The 17827-nt window shown below is 44.4% G+C and overlaps 2 protein-coding genes across 2 annotated transcripts; both read left to right on the top strand.

Annotated features, from left to right (window-relative positions):
• Positions 1-943: 943 nt before the first annotated feature.
• LOC131881442 (uncharacterized) lies at positions 944-3804 on the top strand (the record flags this gene model as incomplete). Its single annotated transcript, XM_059228298.1, is given in 4 exon segments — positions 944-1174; positions 1241-1456; positions 2174-2584; positions 2808-3804. Coding segments are annotated over 4 exon segments (1751 nt in total), but the record flags the coding sequence as incomplete, so codon positions are not given.
• Positions 3805-6104: 2300 nt separating this feature from the next.
• LOC131881451 (uncharacterized) lies at positions 6105-17564 on the top strand. Its single transcript, XM_059228308.1, is given in 8 exon segments — positions 6105-7235; positions 14406-14591; positions 14779-14926; positions 15125-15419; positions 15809-16049; positions 16052-16082; positions 16084-16214; positions 16371-17564. Coding segments are annotated over 8 exon segments (2838 nt in total). The 5' UTR covers positions 6105-6400; the 3' UTR covers positions 17342-17564.
• The last annotated feature ends 263 nt before the right edge of the window (positions 17565-17827 follow it).

Genomic DNA, 17827 nt, shown 5'->3' with positions numbered 1-17827 from the left:
ACCGATCTTTTGTCTGCTTCTGTCGTTGATGGCATTGGGCCGGGAGCCGGACAAAGATGCGTGACCGCCAATACTCAGAAGGGATGTCGGGCCAAGGACAATAGGGTGTAAGCAAGTCCTTGACCGGGAAGGACAACTTGTGTCCAGACATCAGCTCCAGAAAGGTCAATTTTTAGATTTGCTCTTTTGTTTGTAAAGTATTGGGAATTTAGTTGCATTTTCAGGAAAAACTAGAGCTTTTGCCTTAAAGGCAAGCAGGAGCAATGTGAGAATTAGAGAACGACTACTTTATTCAGACAAACCGAGAAGATTGGGACAGTGCAGTGAANTTGATCAGATATTATGTAAATGTAAGTCAATATTTTAAAAAGATGACTTTAAATGTCTGATTTGTAAATTAATACTGATTGATCCTATTCCCCAGTGTCTCCTTAAAAGTCTGAAAGAATCAGATGCTTTGACTAATCTGTCTGAAACTTTTTCACGCAATCCCACCTTTTCCAAGAAATTGCTGTTTAATCTAAACATGATCCAATGATTGACGCTCAATCTAAGGTACAATATAAAAGAACCTCGCTCAATATGATCTAAACCCGACCAATCTTACGCAATTCGATATTTTTTACTCAATGAGGTCCGAATCTGATCGGATCAGAAAATTTTCCTCAAAAAAGTTCGCCTGACTTGCCTTTTAAACTCAAATTGGCGGCCATTTCGAACTCAATTAATTGCTGTTTTCCCTCAAGAACAAGAAAAAACACTTCCAAACTACACTAGACTACTGAATTTTACCGTCCAGGTTGATTTACAATTTACACCATGGCGATGGGTTTTGCTACTCTGCCACTTGCTTTTCAACTCAGGAACTTCAATTCTGAAAAGCTTCATGTTAACCAACTGCGTGACAGGTCAGTCATACAAAAACAAAGCTCTTTCTTTTCAGCCCAAGTTGGAAATAAGATTCCGTGCACTGTGGACGGTTTAGATTTATCTGGAACAATAATTGACACCCGAAGCGGCGTTGAGAATGCCGAAGCTTGTCAAACGCTATGTCGAGAAAATACTAATTGCGAGGCAGGCATTTTCAAGGCCGATAAATCTTGCATTCTGAAAAATGAAATCATGGGACTACCCGTTGTGAAGACAGGTTTTGCGTTGGCCATGAGATCTTGCCGTAAGTGAGGTGCAGAAAATAGCTTCAACGTCCATTGTTCTCACAGAGTGTTTCTCCCATCCTCAGATCAACAGCCGTGTTCCATTCCGAACACTGATATTGAAGGTCTGGAACTTCACGTACTAAGCACAGACACGGAGAAGGATTGTCAATTGAAATGTGGCAACGAGTCCATGTGTCTGGCCTCCGTTTTCGATAGAGAAAAAAAACAATGCCACTTGAAATATGGTACCAAAAATGCCCCATCGGGTACGAACACAGTGGTGACATTCAAGTATTGTGGTAAGTCTTTTTTGAGGTATTTCTTTATTGTGAACGAAAAAATGTTGCACACCCTGGCACATCCATTCGTACCGCTTGGCATTACTAATGTCAAGTTCAAAATGAAGTATGAAAAAAGATACCCACTTTACCCCGAAGAAGGTTGGCCAACTAAACTTGACTTTACGCCCTTTTTCAATACTTTAGGAGGAAGGGAACATTTTCACAAAAAAATATTTTTGAAAATTCATGGTTAATCATGGTGTAATATTTTTATCCATCATCCTTCTTCATCCACAAGTGAGCGGCGCTTAAGAAGGCTCCAAAAGACATGGCTAATCTGAAGTCAAGAATACCCAAACGGTCGAGACAACATAACTCTTCAAAATAACAAAGAAATCATAGAGAAGAAAGGTAGCTTAGCTTAGTAAAGGTAGCTTAGTATATCCTTGTAAAACTGCTGCTCTGGGAAATATGATTAAAAGAACCAACTGGAACTGTTTGTGTGGCGGAGTCTACGAGTGTGCGCAATGCACATGGTCAAAACTCGCTGGAACTGAAATGTGGCATTGGAAGCACATTTAAGAACCCTGTTCCATGGACCGTTGGAAGTACTGGTGCTACATGAACGATGCCTTCCAAAATGCACTTAATATCTTCATGCACTTGATATGTTCATATTAATATCTGTTAAGTATTTTTTACATGAAGTATGTACGGTTTCCATTGCGATTTCAGACTGTCCCTCGATAACTGATCCAGACAATAGAAAAATGGTTTGCACTGACCCCAAGTTGAGGGTTGGATCCCATTGCGCTTTGTTATGTCCCGAGAGATTTGATGGCAGTGAGCTGGCTCAAGTCACTTGCCAGTTCCATAACGATAACCAATCTTACCATTGGAGTGGTGATCTCAGCTTGATGAGCTGTCCAGAACTGGTGGGGATTGTGGTAGGGGGTAAAGACCGGACCTCCACCTACTTGAAAAGTGTGGAAGTTTTCTCCAACGATGAAGATCAATGCCAAGCCAAAAAATTACCCGATTACCCCTTTGACGTGGCAGGACCAGTCAGCGGCTCAGTCGACGGATTTGGAATCGTTTGTGGAGGCGCTACCAATTCATACGTTGAGTGCACCAACCGCAAAGGGGGTAATTCAGTCGCATCCGTCGTACTTTAAAGTTAACATAACTACGTAGATGCCTAACTAGCAATGCACGAGGAAATGACACGTCGGTCATTTCGGTAGTTTGCGATCGGTCGGGTGTTCCAGTGTTCGTGTGCTGCAGAGACGAACGGACAATCGCCGAAGAAGACAGATCTCTGCTCAACAGGGATAAGCATTTTAATTCAAAATTCCTCTACCTTTTCCAGGTGGGAAGGTATGCGATAGGAATGTCGAGTATGTCGAAACGAAAGGTGGATCTCGTTGGTACGATGGACCCAAAACAACGCAATGCCATTATTACGATCATGAATTGACGCACACGTGGTTAAGAACCGTGGACTTAAAAGAGGCTCGAGCATACGCCTCAAGTGCACCTCTTCCTACCGGCGAATTGTGGATTTTGGGCGGATTGGGCTCGAAATCTATATTGGACTCGACTGAGATTGTGGGTCGGAATCCCATTACCACAGCCTGGTACGTCAAGCCCGGATTACAACGATTGCCCAGGGCTTTGTTTGGACATTGCTCCGTTCAACTGGATCAGAACCGAATCGCCGTGATTGGAGGCTTTTGGGATGGGGATTATTCCGCTCAAGTTCATACCTACAATATCAAAAACAAAGCTTGGGCCCTCGAAGCGACAAGCTTGAACGAAGCCAGGAATGACCATGTTTGCAAGCTGACCCGGGTTCGTGGGGTAATGCAAGTTCTAGCCACAGGGGGGTGGAATAAGAATGGAGCCTTAAATACCACCGAGCTCATGGATGTTCAAACCCGCATTTGGACTCTCCAGGGTAAATTCGACAAACTCCCTGACTTCGAAGATAATCTCGAAACCTTCCCCTCCTTGAGACGATCGGCCGTATTATTCGGCGGTTCCAGCTCAGTCATGATGGTGGGCGGGGTCACATGTGGCTTGGACAATGATTTGCGGAGGAATTGTACACAAATGAGTTCATCCATCAAGTTCACTCCTCATGAGTCGGACCCGTCATTAGACAAATGGGAAAAAATGTCCTCTTTGAAGATGAGCACACCTAGATCGAGCCATACTTTATTCCATCTCCCCAAGGCCTTTGTTTGCAATAACCGAAACTAACTTCTTTTCCTTCCGTTCTTTTGTGGAAATAAAAAAACTTAAAAAAAAAAAACCTCTTTCTTTGAATGAGTTGAATTAATTGTTGTCACCTTTGAGTTAGGCTGTGAAGTATATGGATCTGGACCGACCGATCCATCCATCGATCTATTGGCTCCCTCAGTTATGGTGTACGTATTAGTTTGCTCCGTTTTTTACTCCATTTTCAATTCAACCGCCAAGCTCGCTAATGTTCTTGCCGCTTGAGGCATGTTTTTTACGAAACATTCCGTCATGTGCCTGGGGAATTCATGAACTCATGAATTCATGTCACGAAAGGAAAGAGAAAAAGCACATCGGATCGTCGTTTGAATACCAGAATTGCAGTATTGTAGTACGTAGATGAGGTTGGGAAGAAGCACATTTGCGGCAGCCAACCTGGATCAGATCAAGAAGCAAATCAGGTTGGTGCCCACCGTTTGTGTGAAGCTATGAAGCTTCTACCTAGATGCTACTGCGTATAATACTCGCATTTCTGGTCCAGATTGGCCTCGTCATCTCATAATTCTTCCTTGAATTCAAATGACCGACCGACATCGATCGTGCGATTCTTTGGTAACTACTGCGTACCATTACTTTCAATAGCACTCGTAGGACTGTTGTGTCGTGTCCTTCTCATTCAGGTCTCTTTGACAGAGCCATGCACTGGCCAAGGAGAATTGATACAATTCCAACGTAGTCCTTTGAAACGGATCACTCACAAAGATCGTTCAGAGGATCTTCAAAAGAGAGTTCTCTGATCGTATCCTCTTGAGATTTATCATCCAGTTTGACATCAGGAGAATGATTCACTGCTCCCATTATACTACAGTACTTACTGTATTTACTGTACATACTACAGTAGCCCATCTTTATCGTTCCTTGGTCATGCATGCTGAATATGATAATGTTGCTAATGGAATAGAGGGCTCTATGTCGTGTTCAAGAGTGAAGGTAGCGAGCGAGATTTCGAGGACAATTGAATGAATGTCGTCGTTTTGAGAATCGATTTGTCATATTCATATTTTTTTCATTGCATCCCGTCCATGTCAGATCTGAACCGTCACGACGGAATCCATTTCTTCTGGAAATTGTTGAGACACCATTTGGAAAAAAATAACCTCCAGAGTTTCTGTACCAAATGGAATCAACCACACTAAACAGTTTGCTCATCTTTTGCAAGGGTGACAGGCCCATTTATTGAGCCAGTCCATTGGCGTTTTTTGTGGGCTACCGAGTCTTCAGATTGAGAATCACTTCAAAGCAGCTTGATGAGCAAAGCGAGAAGAGAGGAGAGGGAGAGAGAGAAAAAGAGAGAGAAATTCCTGTGATGTCACGAAACATAGTGATCAATTCTTGTCTGATCAAACCAAGCCCTGCACTCCACCAATCTGCCATAGTCTCTCTTACCAACTAGCCAGTGGGAGAAGTCCCGGTGATTTCCAAGGTATTATCGGTATGCAGGAGGGTGAAAACCTCCTATCCTTCGACGTTTTGTCTCACGTACCGTAGTGTGCGGTATGTAGAATTCTGGCAATTCATACATAACCTTCCCGTCCCAGGTAGACTAATAAAATTGCCACCGGGGCCCCAGAAGAACATTCAACACGACATAGAGTTGGCATCGTGACCAACCACCAAATCTTTGACAGTTGTTTGGGGGAAAATAGTAGAAAAATCTTATTCATGGATCCTTAATGGCTGGCAAAGATGTCTCTTTTTGCCGCGCGATTCGTGTGATTCTCGCTAGTTATCCTGGCAACAGATGCAATGCTGTCAGGCTAAGATTTACGATGCCCAAGGGCAGTTCGGTATTATGCTATGGTCGTGAAATATCAAGTTTTCAGATTGAGGTGGGACATCTATCTGCTCGTGTTTAATATTGGGTGTCACCAAAATGGTGGAATAATGCAGTCGAGGCAAACGAAAGAGCAGTCAAAATGCTTCTTGGTGGTAGTGGGGGTCCAATGGTACAATCAAGATTCTCACAGGTACCTGACTTCTTAGCCTTTGCATAGTTGAATGTCAACCCAAGCAAGTCCACAAGTGATGACCAAATAAAATCTCGTTGGCTTCCCCAAGATACTTTTTAGAGGCGAGAAAAGATTGAAATATGAGCATAATGCCTGTCCTTTAGCCGTCTTACCAAGGGAATCTAATTGGCGAAGATTAATCACGGAAATTTCCGCACCAGTCTGGTGCAGGCTTTTGAAAGCCAGTTCCACCTGAACGTTCATCAATAGCAAACACAATCCTGGGGTGCACTCGGAAGCTAGACGGACCGATTAAAAAGATCAACGGTCGTTCGCCGCGTCAAACGCCCTTTGGAGAACCCCACCACACCAGGAGGAGGCGGACGGGAAAAACAAGTCTGAGCTCTCGCGCAAAGGGAAAACGAGCTTCAATTCACAAATCTCGTCTTGAAGTCCCTCGAGCGAGATGGCCACATCTATACACGACTGCAGATATGACAAGCATTACTTCCCTCGAGAATTGAGCACAGTTTTTCTTTTCCCGTCGGTCAAGCATCTGGGATCACGGTGAAGTATACAGCACAGGAGGGTGAAGAAGAGCAAGCAAGAAAATAAGTGGAACAACAGGGTTCTGGCTGAATGCACTAGTGTTCCACCCTCCCATAACCTTATTTATCCGGACCCGTTTCGGCTGGAAGAACAAGCATTCGAAATGAATGGCCAAAAACTGAGGACACTTTTCTCAGAAAGGTCCAAAATAAAGAAGAAGACGACGACAACGGTGAGCGCTCTGAATATAGACGAAGCGTATGGAAGTAGCCAAAGTGAAACTGACCCGCAACAACACACTTGTGCATCCAAAAATGAGTGCAATACTGATGTCCTAAATGGGATCGCTCTGAGTCAGGCTCCTGAATCTCAAGACTTATCCTCGCCAAGTGAAAATGTGACTCGCATCGTCAGTAATCTCCAAAGGCGGAGATCTTGGCCACTTACCAATGTCGAACCAAGTGTCACGAGTCAAGATTGTGAAGTGATTGAAGATGATCCCGAGTTCTTGGATCCGTTGGACGTTGGCGACGAAAAGCGCTCATCAAAAGCGTTAACAAGGTCTGGAAATTCCCATCAAGATTCCACCATTTCAGGCTTATTGTCTTTGATGTCGTCCAGTTCGAGAACCATGTCCAAAGGTGCCCGCGGCCAGTCGGATACCAATCATACTGGTAACACAATGATGACCAAACCCATTCAGAACCACTATCATCCCGTGAATGGATTGAAATTGCCGGATTTTCTGGTTTTGGACAAGAATGGGGGACAACAATCGTGTTCAACCCGAAAGCGACGGATTGCCAGTATCTTCCAGCATTATTACCCGGAGGGCCATTGGGGGTTTGTTATCCTGGTTTGTGCCTTTATTGTCCAAATGCTCACACACGGCACACAATTATGTTTTGTGGGCATTCTATCGCTTATCATTCGCCGAAGATGGAGGCTGGAAGATGAAGATAACAAGACAATTGTCGGAGATCCAGTCACACTCATTGGTGAGTACAATTATTACCACGTACGTACGTTGTGCATACCGTAACAGAAATGATTGTTTGTTTTTGTCTAACTAAAGAATGCTTCACATTATCTCGGAACCGAGACAACATTATTCATACATATTGTACAGTTGTAGGTGTAACCTGCTGATAAGTGGAATTGGAATCTCAAGATTTCCCAATGATAGGAAAGGAATGATTTTGCAAATTGCAATAATCATCATCCACTTGATGATCATGTAAACAAAATTGAATTTTGCACTGCAGTACCCCAAAGGGGGGGGGGGACGTCAGCATAGGGGTTCGAAATCCTCGAAGGTGTGGGAAAATGAGTTGGGTTTGTGCTAGATTGTTGGGCGAAAATTTTCATGCAATCCCCAATACATACTAGCTATGCTCCGCAGGCACTACTTCTACATCGATTCTATCTACTAGTAGTATATCAGGACTTCATCCATCCAAAGTGTATGCAGTCACATTTCCTGATTTCCTGAATCGAGAAGTACGTAAGAGAGGCCACAAAACGGCTGCAGCTTAGCGACTTGGCATTCATGGGATGATCTGCCCGAGTTTACGATGTTTTCATGACAAGATCATGTTTGATAAGATTTTGATGTCTCAACAAAGCCTTCAATTGCCTGCACCTGGTTACCTAGTACGTAGAGTACGCAGAGGGTCGTCACCACTGCTCCAACGGCCCAACGAACACGTACGATTTGAAATTATTCCCGGTAAACTGAAATCTATTGCATGCCATGGATGAGCTGTCTTTTAATCTCGTTATTCCGGTGACAGAGCAGATAACATCTCAGCGACCATTTGCTACTCAATCAAATGTCCTGACAGATCTACTGCATTGAATTTCCCCTCTCAATTTTTTTCTTACCCGAATGAAGAGCGTCCCTCCGTCCATTCGCTGGATACTCGAGATGGCTGATTTTAATTAATTCATGCCTAAGGCAAGGAATTGAGTGGCGAAGAAAAAAATCGAAATGTGACAGCCAAGTATTCGCAAACTCATCGAAGATCCAGTTAGGAGGAACAAAAAGCACGATGCACCTTCGTCTTCTTCTTCTTTTTCTTCTTTTTCTCCGCGTCTGTCTCTTTGCTGTCTCTGTGCTTCTCGTCGCTAGTTTTCTCGATTTCGAATGCCAAACTTGGCTTTCTGACTTTCTGATTTGTGAGCATTTGCGGCAAAGTCGCACACATATTTCTTTAGGGACGTGTCTTGGCCTCGGGAGTGGTTGAATCTCTCACTGTCATGAGAAAATGAGCTGTCATTACGATTATCGGGACGAAATAAATATTCATCACAAAATGGACAAGACCCCATTGTCAGTCTTGAAAATGATTCAATTATCATAGGCACAGAAATGTTTCATTTGAAAAGACCCAAGAAATCTAGCAAAAAGCGATAACCTGAATCAGAGATGCTCTAGGGTCGGTTGGTAATAGTGAAGTTCCGACACAGATAACTATGATGATTGAAACTCCCAACCCCAATCATCAATCTTCGTTTTCTCCCGAAAGTCTTATCCAAAACTCTACAGTATAATCCGGTAAAAAAGTGCTCGCAACATTCCCCGATAATAATGTTGACGTGGAGAAAGATATTTAGGGCATTAGAATGCGTAAAGTGGCCAAATCATTTGATCTCCTCGTCTTCTTCCCACTCCATCCAGCAAAGACCAAGGTTGGGGGCGTTTGCTTGACTGCATGCCCAGTACTACGTCTACCCTTACATGTATGTGTGTGTGCGTGTGTACGGTGGGTATGCTCAACGATGGAGGGGGAATATTGTACAAAACGGGAGATCACGAGATTCGCCGAATTCACCCTCCCTGTTGACTCAGCTGAAAGATGGACTTGGCCTCGTTTTTTAAGATCCTGCAAAGGGATAGTTTGAATTTGATGCAATTGCATCATCATGCTATTAGAAGAGCGAGGTTGATGATTGGGAATTCGAGTAACCACTACCGCTCCTACGCTACTACTGTATACTGTATGTATTCACTTAGCTTGTCTGGATCCATTCCTGTCGTGCATTAGTTCGTTCCCGAATCTGGACATTCCTTACGAGAGTCCTCTCCTGTCGTGTCCATTCCATTTTGGCATTTGGGCACCTGCTGAGAATCATAATTTATTGAATTCGGACACGAACAGATGCCGAAATGACTTAAAATAATATCAAGGCAACCTCCCTATCCCCTTCCTTCTCAAGTCCAGCCCTGAATGAGCCACCACACCAGGCAAACAACAATGGAAACCAGTTCCAGTTTGGGTTTCGCACTTTGGAGTGCTGAAACATAATTTGAAGGATGAGAGTGAGAAACTGAGTGACACATCTCCATTCCAGATTCTCGAGGGGAATCATCGATTCGTCACGAGGTTTTCCTGTTTTGGGGATTGTTCCCTCTCATCATCCAAGATGTCTTCTGTATTCATGGTACATTTGAACATTTAATCACATCAAGTGTTCAATTTGGGTCAGGTGACACGTGTAAATTGAGCCTCGTTGACTCAATGGACTCAATGGGCTCCATGGGTTCAATCAGCTCAATAGGCTTAACCCTGAATTGAACAGAGGCATGTACGTACACGCACTATACGTATAAGTGCGAAACGAATGTTCTACTCGTACAACGCGCAAGTTCATGAAATGCAGGTGATGCTTTTTTAGTCCGGAACCCTCTGATCTTCCTCTGTCATGCCCAAGAACGCGAGTCCAAAAACAAATAAACATTGTCGGGTCTTAACCACAATAAACACGAATCGCCGCATGAAACATGATGCAGCCCGCCAGGTGCCAGGTCTCTCTGTTGGTGTGAAAGTATTGTTTTGATTTGAGGAATGTGAACAAACAAAATATTTGCTTGCTCACACCATCCATCAACCCATCCATCTATTCACTGCTTGGGCCATTCCAAATGTCAAAATTCTTCTTAAAAATGGGTACCAAACTGAAATTTGGAAAGGAAGCCCTAATCTTGCATGCGGTTTAACACGGCGTCAGCTTTCTTACTTGGAGGGGTTTGTTTGTCTATCTAGGTATTGTTTAATACAACACAACGTCCAGGGTTTGAGTCGTCTGAGTTAATTCATCCAGGGAGAATGGATCCAAGCCAGCCAGCAATTGGCGGCTTCTTTTCGAGTTGAAAGTCATGACGTTTCATGACTTTTCCTTCACCGAGTTCTATTCAATCTCACACTCAGGTGCATTTTCCGAAAGGATTGGAAGTTCAAAAGGACCTCTCCTTGGTTAAATTATGTTCTCATCTCAGCTGCAATCCCCATCGTTTTCTCACAACGAACCGCCCAATGCAAAATTGCTTTCAAGTCTTTGAGACGATTACTCATGGTGATGAATGTCTCAGAAAGAGAGAATCAGGTTGCTGTCGAAGCTGCATGCATACAAGCAGGGACATGAATTCAACGATAACCACCGCGACCTTGCTTGACCAAAACCAGCCGAACACAGCGGAACAAAAAAGTCTCGGCTCGGCGGTCTTTCAAGCGCTTTTTTGCCCTCGCTTGAGCGTGTCACAAATGGATTAATGCCAAATTAGCTCTCATTATTCAGACAACGCTTAGTCAGCATCCTCAATCTACGTATATACGAAAATGGAGCAGTGCTACGAGTGTATGCTTGACTGTAGACTCCTTTGGATTACCAAAGGATAGCGAATCGACTTGGCTAGAAATATTTAGTGTACATTTAGGGTTCAGCTGCCAAAAAATGTTAAATATCGTGTAAACGGGAGTGAATGGTGACAGCCGGAAATGAGATTGACGTCTGCATTTGAGGCAATCTGTTTACAGTATGTACCTACTATACATATAAAGGTCTCGACGGCCAAAAATAGAAATTTGCCAGGATGAGGGGAGCCAAAAGAAACGGTTCAATGTTCCAATTCTATAATTGGATTTAAAGCCATTTTTTAGACCAGCCCATCTACTTCTTACTGGAATGAATTGTGAATATTCGATTTCTGATGCGCTCTGTTCTGCCAGTTGCCAAATAGCCGGGCTTTCATGTTGCTATCCTTCTTCCATGAGGTACTTCACATTTGATAACAGTCGAAGAATAGTCCTGGCCCACCTCAAAAGATTTTCTCGTCTTTTTACCGTTCGAGGTGTGCCAAAAATCTGCTTGAAATACTCAATAACATCCAAAGAGGAACATGTTCATCTTGGCCAACGAGTCGGGAAAGGCTCATGCATAATGGATCGGATATGGTTCAAAAAGTTCGAGCCAGCATTTATGCAAAAAAACCACTGGTCTTTGAAACAGTTTAGGGGCTGTCATCTCTCAAAAAACGTCAGATGTATTCAGTAGATGAAAGGATACGGGATGCCAACGTAGTGTGAATAGCTCTTTTGTTGAATCTAAGACTTCTGGATGTCGAGAAAGAGTAATGCCAAGGCCAGCAAGTCACTATGAAGGGCCACTCACGCCAAATGTTGGTTTGTGACAGAATCCAACTCATTGACTGTACCCGTGTCTTCAACTCTACACACATTGTACAAACGTACGTTATTACGTACTTATATAATGTATGGGGAAATTATCCTTGTTCATGCCCGTGAAACTCGACTCTGGTCTCAATGGAGTGGAACTTCGCACGCTTGGGGGAATGCGCATCGAACAACCTCCCACATTTATTTGATACATCTGATGTTATGACGAACGAGAAATCACCTTGCCAATGGCAGCGTTACAAGTAGAAGTAGAAGCAGCGGCCGTCTCCAGAAATGCATGAAAATGATGCATTTAGTGTGTGGTGTTTCTTTTTAGCAAGGAGCTTATTTGAATCTCACCTAGCGAACAAATGCAAGCAAAAAGAGAGGCAAAAAGAATAAACTGCATTTTGCATTGATCACTATGCCGTGGATCCCATTGGATCTCAATAGTTCTTTTTTCTGGCTCTCAACCCAGGCTGCCCAAAAGAGTTCATTTACCATGAACAACATTCTCTTGGCATGTTTAGAGGTCATTGAAAATCATTACTCTATACAACAATACATGGGCCAGCCATCAATAAATGGTCATTTGATGAGCAAGATAGATTCAAGCTCCGTAGGGGTTATGTGCATCCATACTTACTCATTACGTACGTGAACTTTGCAGCCGCCACCACCACTATCACTTCCATTGAAGGCATGAACTTTCAAGCTTGAATGTATCCAATAAAACTTAATCGGGCGGAGAGAATTGGTTTGAGGGTTCCATTTCTGTCTCTGACAAGATGACGTGGCGGCAAAGAGACGTGCGAATTTGAAAGAGCTCGTAGTTGGGAGATTGTCGTGATGTTTAAGATGTATTTCTGGAGGCTTCACTCACTCACTCTCTCTGTCTCTTTCTCTGTTTCTCTCTCGCCTCAATGCGGAACGCCATTTGGACAAAAGTTATGAATCATCAAATGGAATGAACTCTATTTTCCGCCTCGAATTACGGCGAGTCCATCTCGATTAAAGAGTGCAATTTACTGTACATGCAACAACGTGCAACCATGATTAGGAATGGCCAGAATTTCCCATTTATGCAGTTACACCCTCGAAACACACATTCATGACACACCTTTTTAAGAGTTGCGAGACAGTCCAAGAGTTCAACTTGTGTCTTGATCATAAACTAGCCAAGAAGTCAAAACAACGTCCAGGTCTGCGGTTTGAGATATGCACTCACATTTGAAAATTCCTTTTCATCTCCGACTTGAGTGTCTTTTAACGTCACCCCAGAACTAGGTAAGTAACTCTGAACACATTGGGTAGAGAAGATCACCCGATAGCTTAGATCGAAATTTCGCACACCAATCCACGCACTGAGCTCAGTGCGTATGATATGGTAGGTGTATGTTGTACGTTCTAATCCTGTTAAGTACGGTGGTTCTCACTGACCGAGAGGTTGACAGTTCGTTCTGCAGATCTCGGGCTCTCTTGCTTGCGTACGATGCGTGCGAGGTCTCTAGGAAGGAATCTTTCTGAACCACTCCACAAATTGGCCAATTCGAACATTTCTTCTGTCAAAGTAGGTTGATTTGACTGGTTGACCCTTGGATTGATCTTTACAACCGAGCGACAAGGTACACTTCTCATCCATCTCGAATCAGATGTGGACAGATACGTAGACCCTGATCCGGATCAAAGAGATCTCATTCCCAAACAAGGTCATGCCCACCCAATCAATAAATAGTCTTCTCGTATTTCTTCGATCAGGCAAGTGGTTATTGTGTGAAAAGATCGGGGGCTAATACGCATGCGATCATGTCGCATGATTATGGAGAAGAGACGTGCCGAAGAATGCCATCCACCACCTACCGTTACATACTTACACTTTGTCATCTTTCCTCGTTAGCATCTACTCTACGAACATACAGCATGTCCGTACCTCACACCTTCCGTACGTAATTGATTACATTACCTCTTGATTACGTACATCTCAGTACGTCCACACATTCTCGCCCATGTCATTTCAACCATTAAAGTTGGGTGTACCCATCCATGTACTTACCTCGTGTATGTATATAACCCGTACCATTGGTATGCGGTTCATTAGATGGTCGGTCGGTTGGTTGGTTAGCTATGCTTTGAGCTCGTGGCATTCAATACTAGTCACTCACCCTTTGATGTGAGCATTAAGGACGCTCAGCCTTAAATGAAAATCAATCAAGCCAACTAACTAACTAGGAAAGCGAATGTCCACGCCGTGGCATTTCCAACGTCCCGGTCGATGGTTGCCGTATCTTTGATTGAACTTTAGTCATGCGTGACCTCTTTCTTTGTTAGTAACCGCTAAGCCCATCACTGTCCTCGTTCATAAAACAAGCCGGGGTTATGATGGTTGGGGCCCAACTTCAAGGTTCGATGGCGTCAAAGAACTAAGGGCCGACTCGTTGAATTGATGGTCAGGGAGAGATGTCCCACTTGGTCGACATTCCGGGCAAACAGTGTGTGTGTCTGCCGACTCGCCCCCTGACCTAATCACTTTTGATGATCAACTTGAGCTTGAAATTATTCCCAATGGCTGAAAAGACGGGCTCAGCCGAGCGGAAGCGTCAAGTCAGCTAGCCAGATTTGACCCGATGATTTCAGAGACAAGCTCAAGAAAAGAATCTGTATTCGTACTTTTTTGTATTCTGTCTACTTTTGTGTTTTGTGTTTTCTTTTCAGGGTCTTTGGGGGCCGTATCTCTGTCCGTGTCGTTATTGGTCTCACCCTTGACTGTAGCTATTTGTCGGAGAAAATCAACCCGTCTAACGGCCGTCTTAGGCGGATTGATTACATCGTTGGCTTGTCTCTTCACTTCATTTGCCAGTCAATTCCATCAACTGTTCTTCAGCTACGGGATATTCTTTGGTAAGAAACACTCGAAGACATATCAACTGTACCATAGATGGCATGCACCGAGAAAGGACGGAGTTAGGAGAGTGCCGAAATTTAGCCATGATATTTAGTGAAACTTGGTGTAGGTACGTACAGTACACACACTACGAACGTGTTCTCGAATGGTTCAATCGAGAGCTGATGTTTTCTTCGGTTTCAGGCATTGGTGTGGGAATGAGTCGCGATGCGGCTCTCCTCATGATCGGGCAATATTTCAAGCGAAGGCGTGAATGGGTGGAAATGGTTTTCTCGTCAGGCAGCGGCTTGGGCATGGCCCTCATGACGGTTTTCCTTCACACCTCCATCAAGTGAGTCCGTGTCACTGTTCATGCAATCATGGCGAGCCAGGCTGGATCCAACCAATTGAATCACTCCTGCCTCTTTGATCCATCCCAGAAGTGTTTGGCAAAGCTGATAATGATTCGAATCTAGAAATTTGAGGATTGAAGAAATGGTGTTTGACGGGGTATTTTCTCTCTCTTTCTTTTTTTTTGAACCACCGCTAGGGGCTTGGGTTGGCGTCTGGGTTTGCAGTGTGTGACATTCTCGATGCTGTTTGCATTCATCTTGGGCACGTTCTACCGCTCGGCCTCGTTGTATCACCCCCAGCGACGCGCGATTCTGCATTTGAAAAGCCAGAGGCGGAAAATCAAAAACAAAGACAAGGACAAGAACCGAGCGGCTCAAGAGGACAAGCCGCCTTATTTTGACGGCACCACACTCAAAAGCCGTACCATTCAAATCCTCCTCGTGTCCATCCTTGTCAGCTCCATGGGACTTTATACACCAGTCTTCTTCTTGGTGAGTGCATTCAAAGATACAGCCACGAAATGAGGCAGGCATCTCTTGGGATCTGCCTTCCTAAGATTCCTAAGATGTGGAGGGATGGGGGGGGGTGGGGAAGACTCAGGAAAAGGAAGGCAGACTCGCGACCTCATTGTAGCTAGTGTCCTGCATTTTCTAAATACAGGGCTCTAATTGCAGCTAGAGGAGAGAAGCCTGAGTTTCTTTGCGAGCTGGTGTAGACATTAGTGCCTAAATACTAGGACCCAAGGCCATACCATGTTATTGCACATCTCGGTCTTGGTTTTGTGGCTGTAATGAAACCAATGCTGAAACGAGCAGTCGTGGATCCCGTTGTGCGTTTTTTTTTCTCTAATCCTGCCGGGTGCTTGTTTTTTTTCTTCCAGCGAGAATCGATGCAAACCATTTCCGTTTCGTCGAGTCTCATGTCCTCTATTCAAATGACGTGGACGTGTTGTGGGTTTATGTGTATTTGGGCCTGGCTTGGGCCGTGGGATGTTTCACTTTCGTGGGATCATTGTCAACAAATCAAGGGACGTTGCCATTTCCAGACAATATCTCTGCCAAGCATCTCTTTTGCTGTGTGGCATTTCCATTATGACCTTCGGGACCATTGAAGGCTACAAACGGAGCGGTGCTCTTTGTGTGGATATATGGGGTATTTTGGGGGCTACCACCATGCACTAAAGATGTATCTCTATGAGAAGGTTCGCTCCCGCAACTTTGCTTCCACTTGGAGCTTTGCCCAATTCGTCCAAGGCTTGGCTATCATTGTGGGCATTCCACTTTCAGGTAGGCAGATGGGGATAATGAATGAATGATCCCTATCCATCCACCCATCCATTGGGGCTGGTATTTGTATGATTTGCTTGTGACTTGTGGATGAGCAAGGGAGTGAAATAATGAACAAACGAAACCCTGTCTGACACCAACCCAATTTTCTTGCAGGCTATCTGAGTGCAACCTGGGGGATTCAGAGGGCCATGACAGCGAGCTCACTGATTGTTTTGAGCTCTGCAATCATCATCATGTCCCTCATCATTGTTCATCGGCAAAATCTGCGTAAGAAACAGCTCCGCCATCAAAGGCACAAGCAAAACAAGGCCAATTTGAGAAATGGCTCATTGACCCCAATGAGTTTGGGGATCATCCCGGAAATTATGTCTCAACAGAGCCACTCCAAAGAATCGATGACAGAGCCCCATCATCCCAGCAAACTCGTAAAAGGATGGACCAAGCTCTCGTCGATCCAAAATAATCCAGTATTAATGGAGCAACTCCTGACCTTGTCCGATCACTACGATGGGGGCGTGGCTTCCACGGGCCTCCTCGGGTTGGTCGGTGGAGGAGGTGGGAGCTCCAAATCTCGATCTCTCCATCATTTGGAGGAGGAGGGCTCACTGGAGGAAAACAGTCAGAAAGAGGAGGCTTCGATCTTCTCGGAGGAAGGCATCGCTGACATGGATCTACCGGATCACCTTCTTTTGGAGGAAATCGAATTCCTCGATAACATCACGTCGTGCAATAAGGTTGAGAACTACCTAATGCTTAGCGAATACGAACAGAACCTGATCAAGGAGACGGAGATTCCTGAAGCCGGAAAACCCACCCCACGAAAGAGGTCCTTGTTCCGGAAATTAAGTCATATTGGACCCGTGGTCCTCGATAGTGGGAGTCCTATTAACTCTCAAAACCATAACAATCATCCTCGCTGTAGTACAAGTCAGACGGTCCCCTCAGACGGAAATGGGGACGACTACCACCCGGAGACCCCACCCAGTGCCTCTGATCCCCAAGCGCCGTTGCGAAAACCCAAAGAGATCCCGACCTTTCAAAGCGCGTCCCGACGATGGGCCAACAGTCGTTTGTTCCCGACGGTCAAACGTAGTATTACTGTCATCGAGGAAAACTCAATATAGCCTCAAGATCCAATGGTTGACTCCGGACACCGGCCGGCCGCTCGGTGGAAGTTTACGGATGCAACGAGGGCAGCAGGCTCTCATGAACTAGGGCTGTGATGATGATAACAATAATAAGAGTAATAATGATAATAACCAAAAGCAATAACGTTGATAATACATAAAGAACACTCACGACGTTACCGATTCTCATCCAATGACAATAAAAGTGTGGTTTTTACAACTGATTTCATGCAGCTAGAACGGTACTTCCCCGGAGAGAGTAATTGGAAATTTGCAAATTGTCGACCCAGTGAACGAAAATGAACGAGACTTTGTTAAAAAAATTACATAAACTAAAGTGTAACGTGAATAAAGACACGTACTGCCCAACCTTCTTGTTCTCTCCGTTCTCGTGGCACACTCGGCAATTGAACATGGACAAATGCCCACGAGTTCTTTGATCCAACATGACGACCGGGTCGAACTCAGAAGGCTAGATAGAGG

The sequence above is a fragment of the Tigriopus californicus genome, chromosome 5 (assembly GCF_007210705.1).
Source record: "Tigriopus californicus strain San Diego chromosome 5, Tcal_SD_v2.1, whole genome shotgun sequence".
Lineage (NCBI taxonomy): Eukaryota > Metazoa > Arthropoda > Copepoda > Harpacticoida > Harpacticidae > Tigriopus > Tigriopus californicus.
The sequence above is the reverse complement of the archived record's forward strand: the minus strand, read 5'-3'. Positions and strand labels throughout refer to the sequence as shown.